The following is a 17,757-nucleotide window of genomic DNA, read 5'->3' as shown; positions in this document are numbered from 1 at the left end:
GCTCAAGGGAGCCATCTGGGATGTTGGAAAGGTTCAACATCTTGATCTGGGTGGTGGTTACAGGAGTATAGTTATGTAGAAACTCATCGATATGTACACTTAAGGCCTGTGCACTTTACTGTTATGTTGATAAAAATGTTTTAATTGGGAAATATATTTGAAACGTTTGAACCAACAAGTCCACGGTAACATCGTAGCCAATGGAAATAAGGATGCAAATATTTAGTTCATTGTGTTATTTATAATGGTGAAAAATTAGAAACCTCTAAAACATCCCATACCAGGGAATGATAAATAAATGATGTTCCATCCGTTTAAAATCATGTTATCAAAAATTTTGTATTGGTATTGGAAAACACTTATTTATGATATAGTGTTTGGTAACTGAAGCAGGTCACAGAATAGGAAGAAAACAATAACAAGTAAAGACAAGTACCAGCTTTATTCCCTGGTGCTGTGGCGATTTTCCTGGTACTCAAAGAAAATGCCCAGCTGATGGTGGGAACTAGTCAAGCTTCGTGAGCAAAATAACACCATCAACCATGGCTCTCCTCTGATTCAGCTCTTTGTGGTGCAGGCACTGGGTACTAGGCATTGACCTAAGGTAGCCTGGTGGGCACAACTCCAGCCTCAATTAGGGATGTTTGGACTCTTTCAGGTTCTCCATTATTCTGAAGCTCCTTTCTATCCTTGGTCAACTCAAGTCTGGAGCTGAGAGGCAGGTGGTGGTAACCACGGTGGAGAGGGAATGGTTAGGATGTAAATAGGTATGTGTGTGTATGCGTGTCTGTGCATTTGTGAATACTTATGCAGCCACTATTTCATATATGCATGAATGCATGTATGTTTGTGTACACATGTAGACATGATCCCTCTAGTTTGCATGCCCATATTTGGAATCAGGAAGGTACTACGGTATTTTGAGCAGTCAAACTGATCATCAAAATAAGGGAGTGATGGAGTGCTATGACTATTCCCAGGGCGAACATATTAGAGGCAGAGCGCCATCTGGCATTTTTCTAGTGGTCTGAAGGCTTCTGGGGAGCGCGCTCATCATTGGTTTGAAGAAGACGGAGAGAAGCAGGCTGCAGCCCCATTGGCAAACGTCTCCTCATGCTATAAAACAGTTTGCAACCTAGGGCAACATTGTATGCTTGATTAAGCTTGCAATGAAAAGGATTCATTTTAAGCCATTTTAATAATTTCTTTTTTATCAAAAACTAACCAAGCAGTTTTACAGTAGCCTTCATTAGCATGAAAGACCCGTTTCTTCATCTAGGTGGCTTGCCTATTGGTAAATTTTACTATGAGCTGATTTATGTATAAAACCCACAAGTGTTCTGACATGAAGAAAATCAGAATAGAGCCCATGAAAATTCACCTCTTGCTTTTTAATTGTCCAGCTCATTCAGAGTTAAAATAAACTTTCTTTTGGAGGAAAGGGGGTCTCTGTGCCAGGCTCAGTTGAAATGTGCTGTGGGTTTTTTTCCCCAAGTTCCCCTTCTAGTTCCTCCCCTTATCCCAGATCCTCTGACCAAACAAGCACAGCATCTCTGGGGAGAAGACTGCTACTACTCTCTGAGCTGCCGCAGCTGCTGCTATTGTCACTGCTACTGGTCTCAAAGTCATTTTTAACTTGACTGAGAGCCTGCTGTGTTCCAAGTCCCATACGGTACCCCGAGAGACAGTATGAAGGAAATGTACAGTATGCAGTTCTTTGAAATAGCTAGCTCCTCTAGTATTTTTTAAAATAGTGTTTCATTTTCACGCCAGATTCAGGAATACAGATGTTGCGTAAAGCAAGGCTCACCTCCATTAAGGGCACCTCCCCAGTTTACGGCTTTGATTATAAAAGTCAGATTACATACGCCTTCTGTGTCAATTATCCTGTAACATGCTTCTCTCTAAAGTGAAAAGTCCTCATTATACGCATCGAAACGAGCATAGTAACAAGTTTCTATCTGGCTTCTTTAGGGATCTCTAGCTGTATGGTTGCTATTGGGGGGCCCAAATCCCCGAAGAAGGTGTGAAGCTGTCTTTTCCAGCCTGTATAAAAACCTCTTCAAGGCTACTTTCACAGAAACAAAATCAGTTAATTATGAAGTACTCCTGAGAAATCAGTGCTGGTTGCAGGAGTTCTTCACATTAAATATATGAGATACTTAGAGTGGGGGAAGGAAGAGACTAGTAAACAGAACTGGAGACAAACATGGCAAGAGTGTACATATGGGGTTTCTCTCTGCCTTTGTGGAGTTTATGGAGACTGATACATAAGCCAAACATGCTTAAGACACACACCCCTGCAATAGTGGGCATCTTGTCTCTATCTAGGGCATGTATCACAGATTTCTAAACTGCATCTATAGTGTACAGCTGCTAATAATACCTGACATGGCCTTCAGCGTGGCCCCTGGGGTGCCCTGAGTTCTTTACAAAGGGCTTCCTTTTCAACCTTCAGGAAGCTTCTTTTCTTCCTTCGGAAGATGGGAAAGGGCAGGGGCCCTCGGTTCCATTTCCTGGATAAGGAAATGAAGCCTCGCAGTAGATTAGCAAGCCAGAGCTGGAAAGAACCAAGTACTCTTCTTCATCCCACCAACTCTCAGGAGTGTTTTATACTTGATTTGGGGATGTTTTGAGGGTGCACATGGAGAGAGGGTTGCAGCAGTCATCAGGGGGAGGTGGTTGGAAGGAGACCTGGCAAGCAGAACCTGGGACCTCTCACTGGGGCAGAATGAGTGCCTTCAAACAGGTGAATTCCCTGCAATGCCAGGCCCGCAGGGTTGAGTTTCCAGAAGGAGCTGGAGCCCACTGCTCTCCCCTTCCTCACCTTCCTCCTCCCTTGGCCACCAGCCAGATATCTTGGGGTACTCCAAGGAGGCCTCATCCTGTTCAGCCCTTTTGGGGACATCAGAACCACCCTCTGGGCCAACAACGTAGTGATTCCAGCCCAATATCCTAATGGGGTCTGGGAGGATGGGTTGGGGAAGGACTTGGTTGTTCTCCAAGATCAGGAACATTCCTACCACATCCCCAGTTTCCCTTAGCAATGCACAGTGGGTCTGTCAGCCATGACTTTCTCACTCTTTCCAAGGCTACTTGTGTTTTCATCCTATTTCACCTCTTGGGGCTAATGAATTCCTCAGGTTTTCAATATACTAGATAGAGTAGCATTTCTCTACTAGCTGCCGTAGCAGGAAGAGCGCTGAGCTGGGAGTCCAACAGATCTAGGTTCAAATCCCACCTCTGTCACGTACTAGCTGAGTGAGAACAGGAAATTTTCATCCCTTCTCTGAGACTCAGTTTCTTCATCTGTAAAATGGGGTTATCGATACCTCTTCTTCCTGTCTTGCATGGCTGCTGTGACGAGAAAATGAGATCCTTAACATAAAAGCACCTTGAACAAAAGCACAAACTCGGGTGCTGATGCAGAGTCATATTTGCTTTAGCTGAATCTCCTTCTAGCTCTTAGGGGGCTATTGGTTCTAGAATTCTCAGATCTGGTGAATAAGGCTGTGTTCCCTTGCTCCATCTCTGCATAATGTTATACACTCTAGTCACATCCCTTCCCAGCCTTCATCTTTCTAGACTAAAGAGTCTGCATTTGTTTAATATATCTTAATATGGCAGCCCCCTCCACCCTCCCCCATCCCCTTGATTATAGAGTGGCCCTTCTCTGGATCATCTCCAGCTCCATTATGTCATTCTGGAAGCACTAAGACCAAACCTGCACAAATGTGTGTGTGTGTGTTCTCAGCTCTGAACCTCTTACTCTGCCCCCTCCCCAATTATAAATCCTAGAACAGGGTGCTAGCGCAAGACCCTCGCTCCAAACTACAGAGGAGACCGGTCAGCCCCAGGTTGTAGCCTCCCCCTCTTTCTCTACGCAGTCCTGGCCCCAAGGGGCTAAAACGGCTCCCTGTCTGGCTTGGGAGGCTGGGAGGTGGATAACTAGGATGGGGGGGCCGAGGGGGAGGGAGGAGGGGGGTCTTGCGCAAGCGCACGTCGCTGCTCGGACCGCCAATGCTGCTGCCTCCCGGAGCAGAGGGAGGCAGGAGACGAGGGAGGGAGAAGAGGGGAAGGGAGGGAGAGGCGGCACTTGGGCTGCAGCTCGCAACCAGAGGCAGTCTCTCTCAGCTCTCGGGAGGGACGGGGAGCGGCAGCGCGGAGTAGGATGCTCTGCGGGGCGCCCTGAGCCTGGGGCTCGTGAAGCAGCTTCGGGGGCCGGGGCCACAGGGCAGCTTTCACCATGCATCAGTCCCTGACTCAGCAGCGGTCCAGCGACATGTCCCTGCCGGATTCCATGGGTAAGTCTAGCCGCCCTGCCTAGGGGCGGCGGCGGCAAGGGGTGAGTGCGCTACCCCCTGGACTGCGAGCGCCCTGGCCGCCCCGAGAGCCAGGGAGCGGGAAGCGGGGCGAGGGAGGGGGGTCCGCGCGCCCCAGCGTCGGGGTCCCGGACCCGAGCCCCAGGGGAGCGGCCCGGCGGGGGCGGGGACGACGCGCGGAGATGCGAGCGCCCAGCTTGCGTCGGAGTATCCCTGCCCCGGAGTGCGGGTGTGTGCGTGTTTGTGTGCGTGTGCCGACAGTCTTGCAGCCGGTGGTAAATCCCAGCTGTCTGGGGATCAAAACACTTCCCTGCAACCTGCGCCTTCGCTTTCCATTAGACGCTCCCTCTTTGCAAAGTCCCCGTCACTTCTAAGAGCTCACGACTAACGAGAATTAGAAGAAGCAGGGTCCTCGCCCCCTCCCAACTCTGTCGAAGCTGCCCTGAAATTCAGAGCTGCGGTGGGGGGAGGCCTGACTTGCACCTCGCTGATGGGGGGTTTGCGCAACCCTGGGGGATGGGCGGCGGGGGGTGGGGAGAAGAAAGGGGGGGCTGGCAGGAGGGGAATTCCTGAGGAATCACTCAAGACAGCCCAGCCCTGCCGTCTGCAGCGGCAGGATCAACATTCCTTGAATTCGATTCCTATTTTGCTCCAAATGCCCGGAATTGTGCGTGAGTGTGAAAAAAGAGGGGGGACGACGAGTGAGAGCGCGAGAAAGAAAGCGAGCGCGAGCCCGCGCGTCTTCTGAAGTCGCGCTTTTCCTCTCAGGGTGGAAGGGAGGGGGAGGGGGGAAACCCACTAGCCTGATTTGGTTCAACACCTTTCCTCATGAAAAGTGGGGGACAGCTGCCTCCAGGCACCAACTTGGCTGCCCCTGGAAGCTGCTTTTTGGTAGTTACAAACAAACAAAAACCCCAGTCCCACTCAGCGGTTAGGCACCTTCCCAAGTACTATGATTTCACTGGGCGGAGAAATTAATTTGGAGCCCAGGAGAGCGGGAGGGGATTGTCAAACCATGATCCCACCTAACCTTAAAATTCGCCTCGGATACACTTTAACCAAATCGAACTCTCTCTTTCCAACATACTTTACATTCTGCAAAACCCCTCCGTCCCGAATTCTTGCCATCCAGTCCGCTCAGGTCTTCTCCGAAGAATTTGCGGGAACATCGAGGGGAGGGGGCGGGGAGGGGTTTGAACCCGCTACGTGAGCTCCCTACTGCCTGCAAAAGACCCCGTCTCAACAGAATTCGTTCACCGGAGGGGCCCCAGAAAGTGTTATCTCCTGGATGGTGGAAAGATCCGTATTTCCAGTGGTTTTGCATATTCAGTATAAGAATTTGCTCTTTTTTTATTTTTAAGGGCGTAGTTATTTGCAACGTGGTACAAATGAGGCCAAGGACTCGGGTCCGAATCCAGAACCCAGCAGTACCAGCCCCCCCCCCCCAGCTCTCTCTCCCCAACACACACGCGCACAAGCACACGCACACAGAATGCACTCCTCACCTTGGCCAGCTGTGGCGCCAACGCAGCCCTGGCTCCCCGACGCCAGGCCGGTGCGCGAGGGAGGGCTGGGTGGAAGAGTACGAGGTTTCGGCCGCGCGCATCCCCGCAGTGGGCCACAACCGCCTGCAAACCCGGCCGCCCGCGCCCGCCCGTCTGCCCGTGCGGGAGTGGGCAGGTTAGGGACCCCGGGCGTAGAGCGTTGCTCCTTGGCACCCTGCTCTGTGGGTTGGGGAACGAGATGAAGAGAGTTCTTTCTTGGGCTCCCAGGGGCCCTCAGCCAATCATGCATTTCCCGAAAGATCTGCGCAACAAGAAGATGAGTGGGCTTCGCCTAGCCCAGACTCGACACTGAGGGGAAAGAATCACAGATCCCGTATGGACGCGCGAGCCCTCTCCACGCAGCCCGCTTCGTAAAGTGCGCAGACCGAGGGCACTAGCAAATTCCCCAGTCGAGTGGTAACCCTGGGTTTCCAGAGTTTGGACAGGGGAGTCTCCCCGGAGTTCCCTGGCGCTGGTCCCGCACAGCCCAGGCCTGAATCAGCGTCTAGGCTACTTAGGAGCTACTCCCACTTAACTCAGCCCTGGCAACGCCACCTTCCCTTGCATGGGGGGAAGGGAAGTAGAGGTGGGTGGGTTAGTGTTTCAGCCTCCAAGGGCAGCATTTCTGAGGGGATTCCCTCTACTGGCAGGACACAACCGCAGCCAAAACAATAAAATATAAAACACACGGACACACACTGCACCAAGGTGCCTGCACTCTACGCTTGCTGGCTGGCTGGGGCGGAGCAGGCACGTGGCTGGTAATTTGACTCCGGCGCCCCTTCATCCCCTCCCAGCTACCCCCATCTCCCTTTTGGCAACACCGCCCCCAGGCGCTAAGGCACCTCTACTACAGCGGGGCTCTCCTTCCCTTGCAAGTAACATATTTGTGATTCACCGGTGGCCTTGGATGTCTCCGGTCAAAGAATTGCCCAAAGGGGGGATTTCAGCACCTTTAAGGAAATGTTTGGGAGACTGGCAGAGCCTTGAGGCTCTTGTGTGGGCAGCCACCTGTTTCCACCGATGCTCAAGGCTGGGACTTCTGGGACCCTCCCTGTATGGCAAAGCTGACTCAGGTAAGCAAATCCGAATCGGTTCAAAGATCAGCCCGAAGAATTAGCCAGTCAGCAACAACATAGTGCACAGGACAGGATACTGGGCCTCCATCCTTGCTGCACTCTGACAGAGATTACACACCCTATAATCAAGGGGTGGAATCAAGAACAGGTACTAGGTAGAAAAACAAGTGAGCAGAGACAATCATCCTACCTTCTGGCAACCCACACCTTGGTTCCTGTCAGATACATAATCCTGGAACTGGTGGACATCATATGGGTTGTGGACCAGACCCACAATTACAACTGTAATTGTAGCAGTTATAATTAATATACTTACTGAGTGACGTATCTAGGAACTCAGGGACATGAAATAATGAGTGATTAGAGTGAGCTTGATCAAGAAAAACTTCTCGGAGGAGGTGAATTTTGAGAAGGTTTCAGAAGAAGGGAGGGACTCAAATTCAAAGACCGCAGTGCAGGTGGGGCTCTGACCAGGGAGGGGACTCGGAGGAGGGAGAAGCTGGCTGTATTGGGAAGGGTGGAGACAGCAAATAATTGGGCCCTTCTAGAGCAGAGCATCCTGGTCGTCACGAATCTGGGGTGGAGGAGGGGCACTGCAGAGAGGGAGGGCTGCAGTATTTCTGCAGGGAGGCTGCTGGGGGCAGAGGGGGGCAGGCAGTGCCAGTGACGGGATTCAGACTCTCCCACTGCTGTTGGTTGCAGGGCTGGCTGTTGTTGTCTAAACAGAAAGATACTGGGCGCCAGGTAGACAGGCTAGTGAGAGCCATTGGGGTTGTGACACTAGTTGGCCAGAAAACTTTTAGATCTGGGGAGCCCTTGGGTGTACCCTATTGTAAAAAACCAATTCCATGAGCGTAGCCCATATTTATTCTCACAGTTCCCCCCTACAGCCTTTTTGATTAGAAAGGAAGTGATTCTGAGATGTTGACTCTTATTTATTCAACAAGTATTGACTGCTCACTAGGTATCAGACACTGTGATGGGCACTGTTTTCACATACCTGCTGCTTTATTGAAGTACCTCATGGTGTCCGAGGTTTTTTTGATATGTTGATTTACTAAACAAAATTGGAATAAGATGTTCCTGTGTTTACGGGAACATCTAAGGCAGGCCCCAAATTGTACCCTAATAAGAACAGAACTCTACTTCTCCCTTCTTAAATAGAACAACAGCCAGGAAAATGTCCTAAGTAGACATAGACAAAAGCAGCTAAAAGAGCTGCTTTTTGGGAGCCTGGGCCACACCTTTAGAGGACAGGTGCATCTTGCTCTAAGTAGATGTGACTTTTCAGTCAAATTGACACTAAAGATAAATGGAAGGGGTGATTCTTCACTTTTCAAAAGGATTCACCCTGGGGTTCCTCAAAATGGTCAACTCCCCAAGTGCAGCTAGAAGTAATTTCATTTTACACAATTTTAGTCCTTAGAGTGTAAAATAAGGGGTGACTTGGGGGAGGATGTGAGAGGACAGAGAATAGATATTCAACCTAGTGATGGGAGAGTTTTCTTAGGAATTTTATCCCAAACTAATCCTATCTGGAGGCAAGGCCCCTGTGGAGCTGCAGGATCTCTGCTGGGTTTCTCAACTGACTGGATTTTCAATTCAGCTTCCAAAGCAGGAAAAAAAAATAGATTTTTCAAATGACACCATGTGGTTTGCTGAGTCACTTTTCTGACCTGGCTCCTGTTCTTTTAAGAGTTAGAGTGGTATTTGCAAAGGAGACCCAAGAGCTGTGAATAAGATCAAAAGTCAGTTGGCCGGGAAGGAGCAGGCGAGTGATACCCCGAATTTAGAAAGACTGTATACACACACTCCCCCACATCTAGTCTCTAAGGTGACATGTTTTCCCTGTGAGGTGTTGAGACACTTTTGTGTGCCACAAAGGTACCCTTGTTTCCAGATGTTCCCTCACTCTCTTTGGCCAGTTTGGGGTCGGGGAGGGCTAAGATGGTGTAGAAATGCAGACAGGGATGGGGGGCGATGTCGGTAAGTTTATGTTAGAGCCCCTCTGTGGAGCCAACTGGCAGATTCACTGAGAACTGGCTATCATCAAATGGACTTAGGGATCCTGGTTTGGAGGCTCATTTAAGGTCCCTCGAAATCTAGAGGAGGGGTAACTAACCTTCAGAGAAACAGAAGAAATAAATCCTGCTCCTCCCCCGCCAACCCTTCGCAGTCTGTGTCTCCCTGCTCTGCTCCTCTGTTTACCAGCAGTCAGCTCCCCATCTGCATCCCAAATAGCCCTCTCACACAAAGGGCCCTGATGTCACAGGTGTCTCCAGCGGTCCCGTTGTTTTTCCCCCTGGAGGCTGGACTCAGGCCCCCCAGGAGAGGAGCCTCGTTTCCCAACTCACTTTACCTCTCCTCCCAGGGTGCGATATGGCGCTTTAGTCTGTGGGTGCCTCCAAACGCTCAAGCCACTTCTACATTTCGATGTAAAATGGTCTTGGAACAGTACTGTATTAGAAATGACCCTGATGAGTCACGGCCCTCACTTTCGAGGCTGACGTCAGGGGAGAGACCGCCAGCCCCTCCCACCTCCCTTGGAGCCTTGGGCAGGGACCGCACTGGGAGAGACGAGATGGATGGTGGGGCTCACCCAGGGTGGCACTCCTGATGCTCTTCTTCCCTCGAGGAGGGGGCATCTGCTGGGGGCTGCAGAGCCAGCCACAGTGCCTCCCTCTCAGCACCGTCAGGCCTCCTGGGTCTCCCTGGTTTTCTCGCCTCCCTCCCCCTTCCTTCATCCCCTCTCCCCTCCCTCCCAGTGGTGCAGTCTGGGCGGCTTCAAAGACAGCTGCTTCCTGAGGCTGCAGCGAGGCCTCCCAGAATGGCAGGGTCCTGCGATCAGTCCCAAGTGGCCTCTTTAGGCCCATAAATGACAGCCAAGCCACCTGAGTGGGCAACTCTGTCATAAGGCTCCCCACTAGAGAACTGGACTCTCATAGCAAGTCCCCCAGTTGCTTATTTTTATGAGAACTCCTAGGTGGTAACTCATCCCTGGTATTTTCTGTTGAGAACCCCCTCCAGAAAAAACGCACGCAGAGTGTTGAGCAGTGCTTCATTCCTTAGAAAAAAAATTAAATTCAAAAGCAAGTCTAGATACCATTTTTCTATCTGACTTAATAAGCCTGTTTTCGAAAAAAAATATTGGTTTGCACTATCATGTCCGATAAGCACTGAGTGGGAGAATGGGTTTCTCATCATTTGTATTTATGTCACCCTCACATAAGCCTAAACGGTGTAAGTTATAATCCTCCCCATCTACCTCCCCCGATACATATCTTTGTGGACTAATGGCCTCCAAACACTTACTTAATTACACGCATTTGTTATGTGGCAAATCTTGCCAACACACCATTTTTAAAGTTTATACATGAGGTGGCAAATGTCAGAAATAAATGGAAAAAAAAAATCCCAGTACCTGGCTTGGTTCTGATATTTACACTGAAAATGAAATTTCATATCTCCAGCTTATGAAAAAACCCTTTTTAGTTGCATATTGGCCTTAAAATATTTTCATTTAATATCTCCACAGTATACTTTCCATCTATCATGTACCTTATAATTTGGCTTAAAAAAGAAACACTTCACTAAGTGGGTATGATACATCTTTTATCGAATGTGTTTAGTTTTGTTTTTATGTAACTGGTACAATTTCTTCTGTTGTTTATTTTCAAACTGGAAACGTATATACATTATTGTAAACGTAACACCTGATGACTGCAAAAATCTAAAGCTCCATCCCTTCCCCATAATCCCACTCCCCAGAGATAACCCCAGTTACGAGTTGAAGTAGGAAAGAAAAACCTTCCTAGTGATTTTTTTCTGTAAGTCCATCCCTTCTCCAGCCGAAATGAGCAATTTCAGTTTCTCTGTGTGCTTTCAGGAGCCTTTAATCGGAGGAAACGAAACTCCATCTATGTCACCGTGACTTTGCTTATTGTGTCCGTGTTAATTCTCACGGTGGGCCTCGCCGCAACCACCAGGACCCAGAATGTGACTGTTGGAGGTTATTACCCGGGAGTTATTGTGAGTATCAAAGGCATAGGTAGGTCTCAGTAGCTTGCTGGCTACAGACATTTGGTTCTACTCTGATGGTTTTCAATTCTGTTTGAGTTTCCGTGTTTGCTCAGTTTTCCTCCTTTATATATCTCTACCTTTATATAGAGAAACAGCTCTGGGCTGGTTTCGAAGAGCACTGGACTAAGACTCAGAAGAATCCCAGCTCCATCCCTAACTAGCAGTGTGATCCTGAGCAAGTCATCTCACTCTTTAGGACCTCAGTTTTCTGGTCTAGGACATGTTACTAATTAGCAGTGTTAACCTTAGGCTGAGGTCCTTTCCTCTCTGGGCATCTGCTTTCCTATATATATAATAGGGGTCACCTGACCTTACCTGAAATCTGAGGACCCTTGCAGCTTGACAGTCTGTGACGCACAGCACTGATCTCCAAAGTCATCCTGCCCTCCTCTCAGGAAAAATATGTGGAATGTTTACTCCTCAAATATGTGTATTTATTCATTTACGAATTATATGCATATTCATAAAACATACAAAAATGGAAGTTCAAAAATTAGATTAAAATGAAATACACTTTAATTTTTAATATCTTCATACTAACACTAACTACAATTTCAAGGAGTGATATGCACTTCGCATGAAATCTCATTAAAGATAGTGGCTGTAAGTCGTTATTTCAAATAGCTTACTAGATAATTTTGAATATTTTGGGCTTTCTTCTCAGATATGAACAGATTGTCATGGGCATCGTTGTTTGTTTTTTTTAAATAATTAATTAATTAATTAATGGCTGTGTTGGGTCTTCGTTTCTGTGCGAGGGCTTTCTCTAGTTGTGGCAAGCGGGGGCCACTCTTCATCGCGGTGCGCGGGCCTCTCATTATCGCGGCCTCTCTTGTTGCGGAGCACAGGCTCCAGACGCGCAGGCTCAGTCAGTAATTGTGGCCCACGGGCCCAGTTGCTCCGCGGCACGTGGGATCTTCCCAGACCAGGGCTCGAACCCGTGTCCCCTGCATTGGCAGGCAGATTTTCAACCACTGCGCCACCAGGGAAGCCCATCATTGTTTTTTTAATGTGATCTCACAGTGTGGCTGACAAAGAGCTCACCCTGAGAGTTCCAAGGGTCAGCTCTGTCATTTTCTCGCTGTGTTACGTTATTAGGGTCATCTTCAACTCATGGTTTATCAACAGGAGTCTTTCCAAACTCCTTGTCCATTTTCTTGGGACTAGTTTAGTGAAGACTAGATAAGACTATCCGGGCACACGTAAACTGCCCCACCACCAACCCTTTGCTGCTTGGAGCCTGCCCTCCTCCAGAACGATAGCTCTCGCCTTGTCACCTGACATTCACACCGAGGGAGGGCGCCAGTGACAGTCTGTTCACTGAGTATCTGTAACGCGTTAATTTCTTTCTTATTCTTTTAGATAAACAAAAAATAGGAAACAAGAGTTCAAATAGTTTCTTTCCATACTTAAGTGGATTGTTTTACCCATCCCCGGGCTGCATGCAATCCACTCTGGAAAGCGCTGAACTCTTTGCATACAAAACCTCATTTTATATCAAATCATCACGTTGTATATGAAATGAAATGAAATATATACCATTTTATTTGCCAATTATACCTCAATATAATTGAGGAAAAAAGAAAAGAAAAAGAAAACCAAACAAAAACCTCATTTGGATCTACACACACTGTTATTGAACCCTAAAACCTAACTCTATAGAGGTTGGATCGTATTTTGAATATTAACTAAATGACTTCCCAATTGTAACTGCTAGAGAGCGGGAAGGAAGGTTAGGATGGGTTTTTGTTGTTTACATTTTAGGTTATCAGGGAGGGCAGACGGCTTTGTTGCTGTTATTTTGTTTCTTTTCTTTTTTACTCTTTTTTTGGAGTGGGGGGTGTTGGAAAGAGAAGCAAAGGAAGGGGAAGGGATTAAAGATGGATGCCTTTGACAAACCGGCGCCGTGAGTGACCAAGCCTGACGCCTGTTGCCTAGGTCACCGATTCCGCAGTCAGCCTTCTCAATAGCCCTAGCAGGAGCCGGGGCCTGACACGGGGGCCCAGCTGCTGAAGGCCGCCCGCCCTTCCCGGGAAGTTCCTTCGCAGCTCTTGAGCCGAGCCGAGGGCAGGTGTCCCACAGACACCGTCTGGTGCCCTCTGCTAAGCATGTGATGTGAGAACTCACCCGGTCCACTTCCTGTGGTGAGGCAAGAAAACCAGTCATCAGCAGACTTGGCTTTTATTTTTAAACACAAGAGGGGCGGGGGACAGAGGAAGGGGGGGTAAGATTGCATTTTGGTGGCTTGGGAAAGCAATTTATAGGGTCTGCGTGACTTCGTGGGCTTCAGGTAGCTGCATTTAGTAAAAGGTTTCTGACTGATGAGCAAATGCTCAAGCCAAGATTCAGACTCTCCCTGGGTGAGAGGAAGGTGTTTTCCATGTCACTTAAGAGTAGCAACTACTATTCATGAACGGTGCCTCTGAACCTTCTCTGTAGAATATCTGCCTGTGGGTGGCTGGGTTGGAATACATTAACAAAGGAAGGAGGGCGCGTGATTGTTGTTACTGGAGTACCTGACGTTCAGCTAGCACTGGAAGTTGAAGCAGTGGGGGCGTGTGTCTGTGCGTGTGCGTCTGGCTAAGAGCTAATATGGAAATGTTAATAGGAGAGCCAGCCCTAGCAGTGTGCCCTATGGTTTAACCTTAAATTTTTTGCTTTTATAGTTCCTGTAGATTGTTTCTTTAAAATGGGTTTTAATTATAGGAAGTGAAGGGGGGAAGACTGCAGATTGAAGAGCAGAAAAATCCATTTGAGTTGATAGGTCAGATCATGTTATAACAAATACAATAAACAACTCATACCTCTGAAACAATAAGTGCCTGAGAATCCAGATTTATCCGGGACTGGGGTGCTTTCACTAATTGAATAGTTTGGTTATTAGAGAGGTATTATATAAACTCTAAGCCAGTGGTTTCCCCACCTTGGTGTGTATTTTAATAAACACCCCAGGGGAGTCTAATTCAGGTGGGTCGGCAACCACCTGGAGAACTAAAACACAATAAACAAAGTACGCTTGCAATAAAACCAGAATGAGCAAAATGTGGCATTTTCAGATTCCACACTATCAGATTGGTCAGTTTGAATATAAAGACCATTGTATAGATTTGTGGGAAAATGTCAGGTTATTTGGAACTTTGCTGTTTTAGGACTCTGGTTAAATGTGTACACGAGAATTTAAAATTTTAAAACAAACAAATTGGGGAGCAGTTACTAGATTTAAAGACGACTTAAAGACTACTTACCATACAATTCATTTAAATATTGAGATCTCAGGCATTGAAAAATATAATCGTGTTTGCATAACTCTAAGTCATGCAAAACTTTTCTGAGCCATCTTTATTTTGCCAAACGAGATGCCCTTGTACAGTGAGGTGTATTATGATAGGGTGTTAGCTACTCTACCTGAGCTAGAATGTGGTATCATCATCCTAAGACATGTATGCAACAGGCATCTTTAAAGATGTGCTCATCTGTACAGGCTAAAATGTAAATTTTTTTAAAAATTAAAACCAACACAGAAAGACAAACTGGCTTAGGATTTTTACTGTCCTCGAATGTTCAAGACATAGTCCATTCCAGAAGAGTTCCAGTGAGCTTTCTACTCTGGAGGCCTAAAAAAAGCCAAGAGCCTCAGTTGTATGAAGATGGAAAAGGCAGGGGAGAGAGCCAGCTCCTTCGCTATAGCTCTCTAACCTTACATCCAGGAGAACGAGGCCTCTACATGTGTTTCCCATGCAACCCACAAGATGGAGTTGGCCACCTGATCAGTGCTGAAAGCCTTTCACTCTAGAACCTTCTCCCCCAGCTGTTATACTGCTAGGGCCCACACCAGCCTGGGTTTTCTTTCAGGAAAGAAACCAGGAGCTTCTGTCCCCTTTCCCAGGCGGGGGAAGGGGGGGGGTCCAGTTAATTGAAAATTATATCAGAGTTGCCATGGGGTAGTAGGAGGCAGAGACAACAGGGGTCATTCAAAACAGTCAATTGGCCAGAAACCTTCTCTAGGCCAGCATGGCTTCAGCTTCACACGTGAAGACTCTTGATAAATCCAGCAAAGTTTTGACTAACTTGAATGTTCAGGAAATAGAAGGAGGTCTGGATAGTGGGATTTTGTGGTTTATTGTGAATTAGGCAGAAATTTTTTCTACCTCTTGTTGAAAATGTTTCTAAAATATAAGATCATTCTAAGATAAAGTTCCTAGCATAGTAAGTACATTTCAGAGATGACACTTGAGTCTTGATTTGCTAGATAAGACTAACCTTCATTGGCTTCCTGTTGCCTCCTTAGCATTGTCATTCAAAGCTCTCTGAAGATGCCCTTGGCCTGGTCTCCCACACCTTTCTTTTACCAAAATTGTCAATTCACAGTCCCCTGAACGTGACTTGGGCTGGAACAGCCTCCCTGTGCTCTCTCTCTCTGTTTATCCAAATGCTCTGTCCTATTCCAACTTAAAGACACAGCTGGGACATTTCTCAGCTACTGGAATCCACAGTGGTGTCTACCATCTTTGAACTCCCTACCGTAGATTTCCTTCCACTCATAGTTCTTGGGAAATAGTCACATTCTGCTTTGTGGGATGTTGGGCTATATTCTCATTTAGCTTTGTTTATACAGGTCCACAATCCCTTTTCTGAACCCTTGGGTCAGATGTGTTTGCAAATTTAGACTGTTTTGTTTTGTTTTAAATTTCAGAAAGATAATAGAGTGCATATATCATATATTATCTAACATCCCAGTGGGGTCTTGAGATATACCCCATAATCAAGCACCTTCATCTTTCTACAATAAACTGAATTTTTACACTAAGTAGATAAACATTATAAAATAACCTCACGTCAGTTCAAGGTCAGGTTTTGCCACCAAGTTAGTTACCAAAAACCCTTTTGGTTTTAAGAGCTTTGTTGATTTCAGGATTACAGAAAGGGATTGTGGACCCATTATCTAGTTACAGCTCCTCGAGGCTGAGTCTCGTTGGTCTTGGTATCATACCCCACCCCGCTTCCTGGCCTCCAGATCACAGGTCTAGCAGAGTAGATGTCCAATTAATACTTGTTGAATGATTAATCCATTTGCACCTCAGTCCCAGTGGATGGGAATAGGCATAAATTATAGGGTGCAGCCTAAAAAGAGCTCTTGAATCTGAGTTCTAATGATTTGCCTTTTTTTCTTCTACAAGTGGAGGGCAGCCAAAACAAAGCAAACTGGTTATTTGTTCAGGTAATGGGAAGTCAAGATGGAGTTCCAAAGGTCTGAACATTCCATGATTCCGGGCAGTTCTCGAGCGAGGACCACAGAGCTTACCTTTCTGAGGCCTCAGGAGAGCAAACAGTTGATTAGAAGCAGCTGCCCATTTTCAGGAAATTCTGTTGATTTTTCCTTCTTTACTTTCACCCCCTCAGCTCTTCCTCAAATAGGACTTCTCGCTCCATCCTTACAGGGAACTTCTTCCCTGGGGGGCAGCGGTGAAGGTCACTATTCTGCTAACACTGACCACAAATACAGCAAAGTGTGGCTGGAAGAACACCAGCTGTTAGGGAATCTGAGGGCTCGTCCTGGCCCTGCCGTGAACTTGCTGTAAGAGGGGACGAGTCCATACAATTCTCTAGGCCTCCGTTTTGCTATCTATCAAATGGGAATGATATGAGCTCCACCGAACTCCCTAACATGACTGTGACCAAGGTAGAGGGCAAGCGCTTCTTTAAATTCAAATGCTTTTCAAATGTAAGGTAGTTTTAGTGATACTGGTGACTTAGTTCATAAACCTGTCATCCAGATGAATGAATTCTTCCAGCGAGGACTCAGTTGATATTAGTTCCCCACCTGGTGAACTCTACCTGTCTTTGACCCCATTTATCCCCTCTGTGAGATCTGAGAACGACCATGTATATGTATTTAGCAGCCTACCTTATGCAGGTCACGCTACGTACATACCTTATCTCATTTAATCCTCACAGCAGTCCTGTGTGGTCAGGACCATTATGATTCCCATTTAATAGATGAGGAAACCGAAGCACAGAGTGGCTAAAGAACTAGCCCAAGGTCACACAGTTTATAAGTAGCAGAGCCAAGGATATAATACAAAATGAATTATTCTCTGCTCCTTCAGCACTTTGTTTCTACCTCGCCTGTGGTCCTTAAGTCACAGTCTGTCTCTCCCTCACTAGACTATGCACTCCTGCAGGGTAGGGGCCATATCATTTATTTATCTCCCAAAAGTACTCAGTGAGTGTTAGAAAATGGAATGCGTTGGAGTGGAATAGAAATGGAATGGAAGGAAAGGGGAGGGAACTGGATGAAGTAACTGGTTGGCCTGGGATTTCCAGTCCCAGAGCACCTTGTCTTTCCAGCCAATTCCATGAGACTTCAGGCCACCTCTTCCGGTCACTGCCATCAGAGAGTTATTTAAGAGTGTCAGGAAGAGCGAGTGTCTTTGCTTCCCGTCTTAAGGCAAAGACTGCTGTTGAGGCTCAGAAGAACATTCAGTGAATATCTGTGGAAACAGATGAACTGCTCAGTGAAAGGACTTATTTTCCATGTAAGAAACTGCCCTCTGACTTTCTTTCAGTCTCCACAAATGGCCCAGAGTGTCATAAGCACAGGCTATTCATGGAATTCTTCCTGAAAAATAAAAGCTGTGCAACATATTGGGAGGGGAGATAAGACAGAATACGAAACTCTTATGAAATAGAGCAAATAATGATAGGATTTGCCAGCTCAAATCAGGTTAGAGC

At 47.1% G+C, this 17,757-nt stretch overlaps 1 protein-coding gene across 1 annotated transcript in view; it reads left to right on the top strand.

Moving 5' to 3' along the window:
- Positions 1 to 4,069: 4,069 nt before the first annotated feature.
- TMEM255A (transmembrane protein 255A) overlaps positions 4,070 to 17,757 on the top strand; it is a 47,524-nt gene continuing 33,836 nt past the window's right edge. Inside the window, exons 1-2 of the mRNA XM_007178600.2 lie at positions 4,070 to 4,304; positions 10,832 to 10,974. Of these exons, the coding sequence (XP_007178662.1) occupies positions 4,247 to 4,304; positions 10,832 to 10,974 (201 nt within the window). The 5' untranslated portion in view covers positions 4,070 to 4,246. The remainder of the gene's footprint in view (positions 4,305 to 10,831; positions 10,975 to 17,757) is intronic.

This window comes from Balaenoptera acutorostrata, chromosome X (assembly GCF_949987535.1).
Source record: "Balaenoptera acutorostrata chromosome X, mBalAcu1.1, whole genome shotgun sequence".
NCBI classification, from domain to species: Eukaryota; Metazoa; Chordata; class Mammalia; order Artiodactyla; family Balaenopteridae; genus Balaenoptera; species Balaenoptera acutorostrata.
This window is presented reverse-complemented; position numbering and strand designations above follow the sequence as displayed.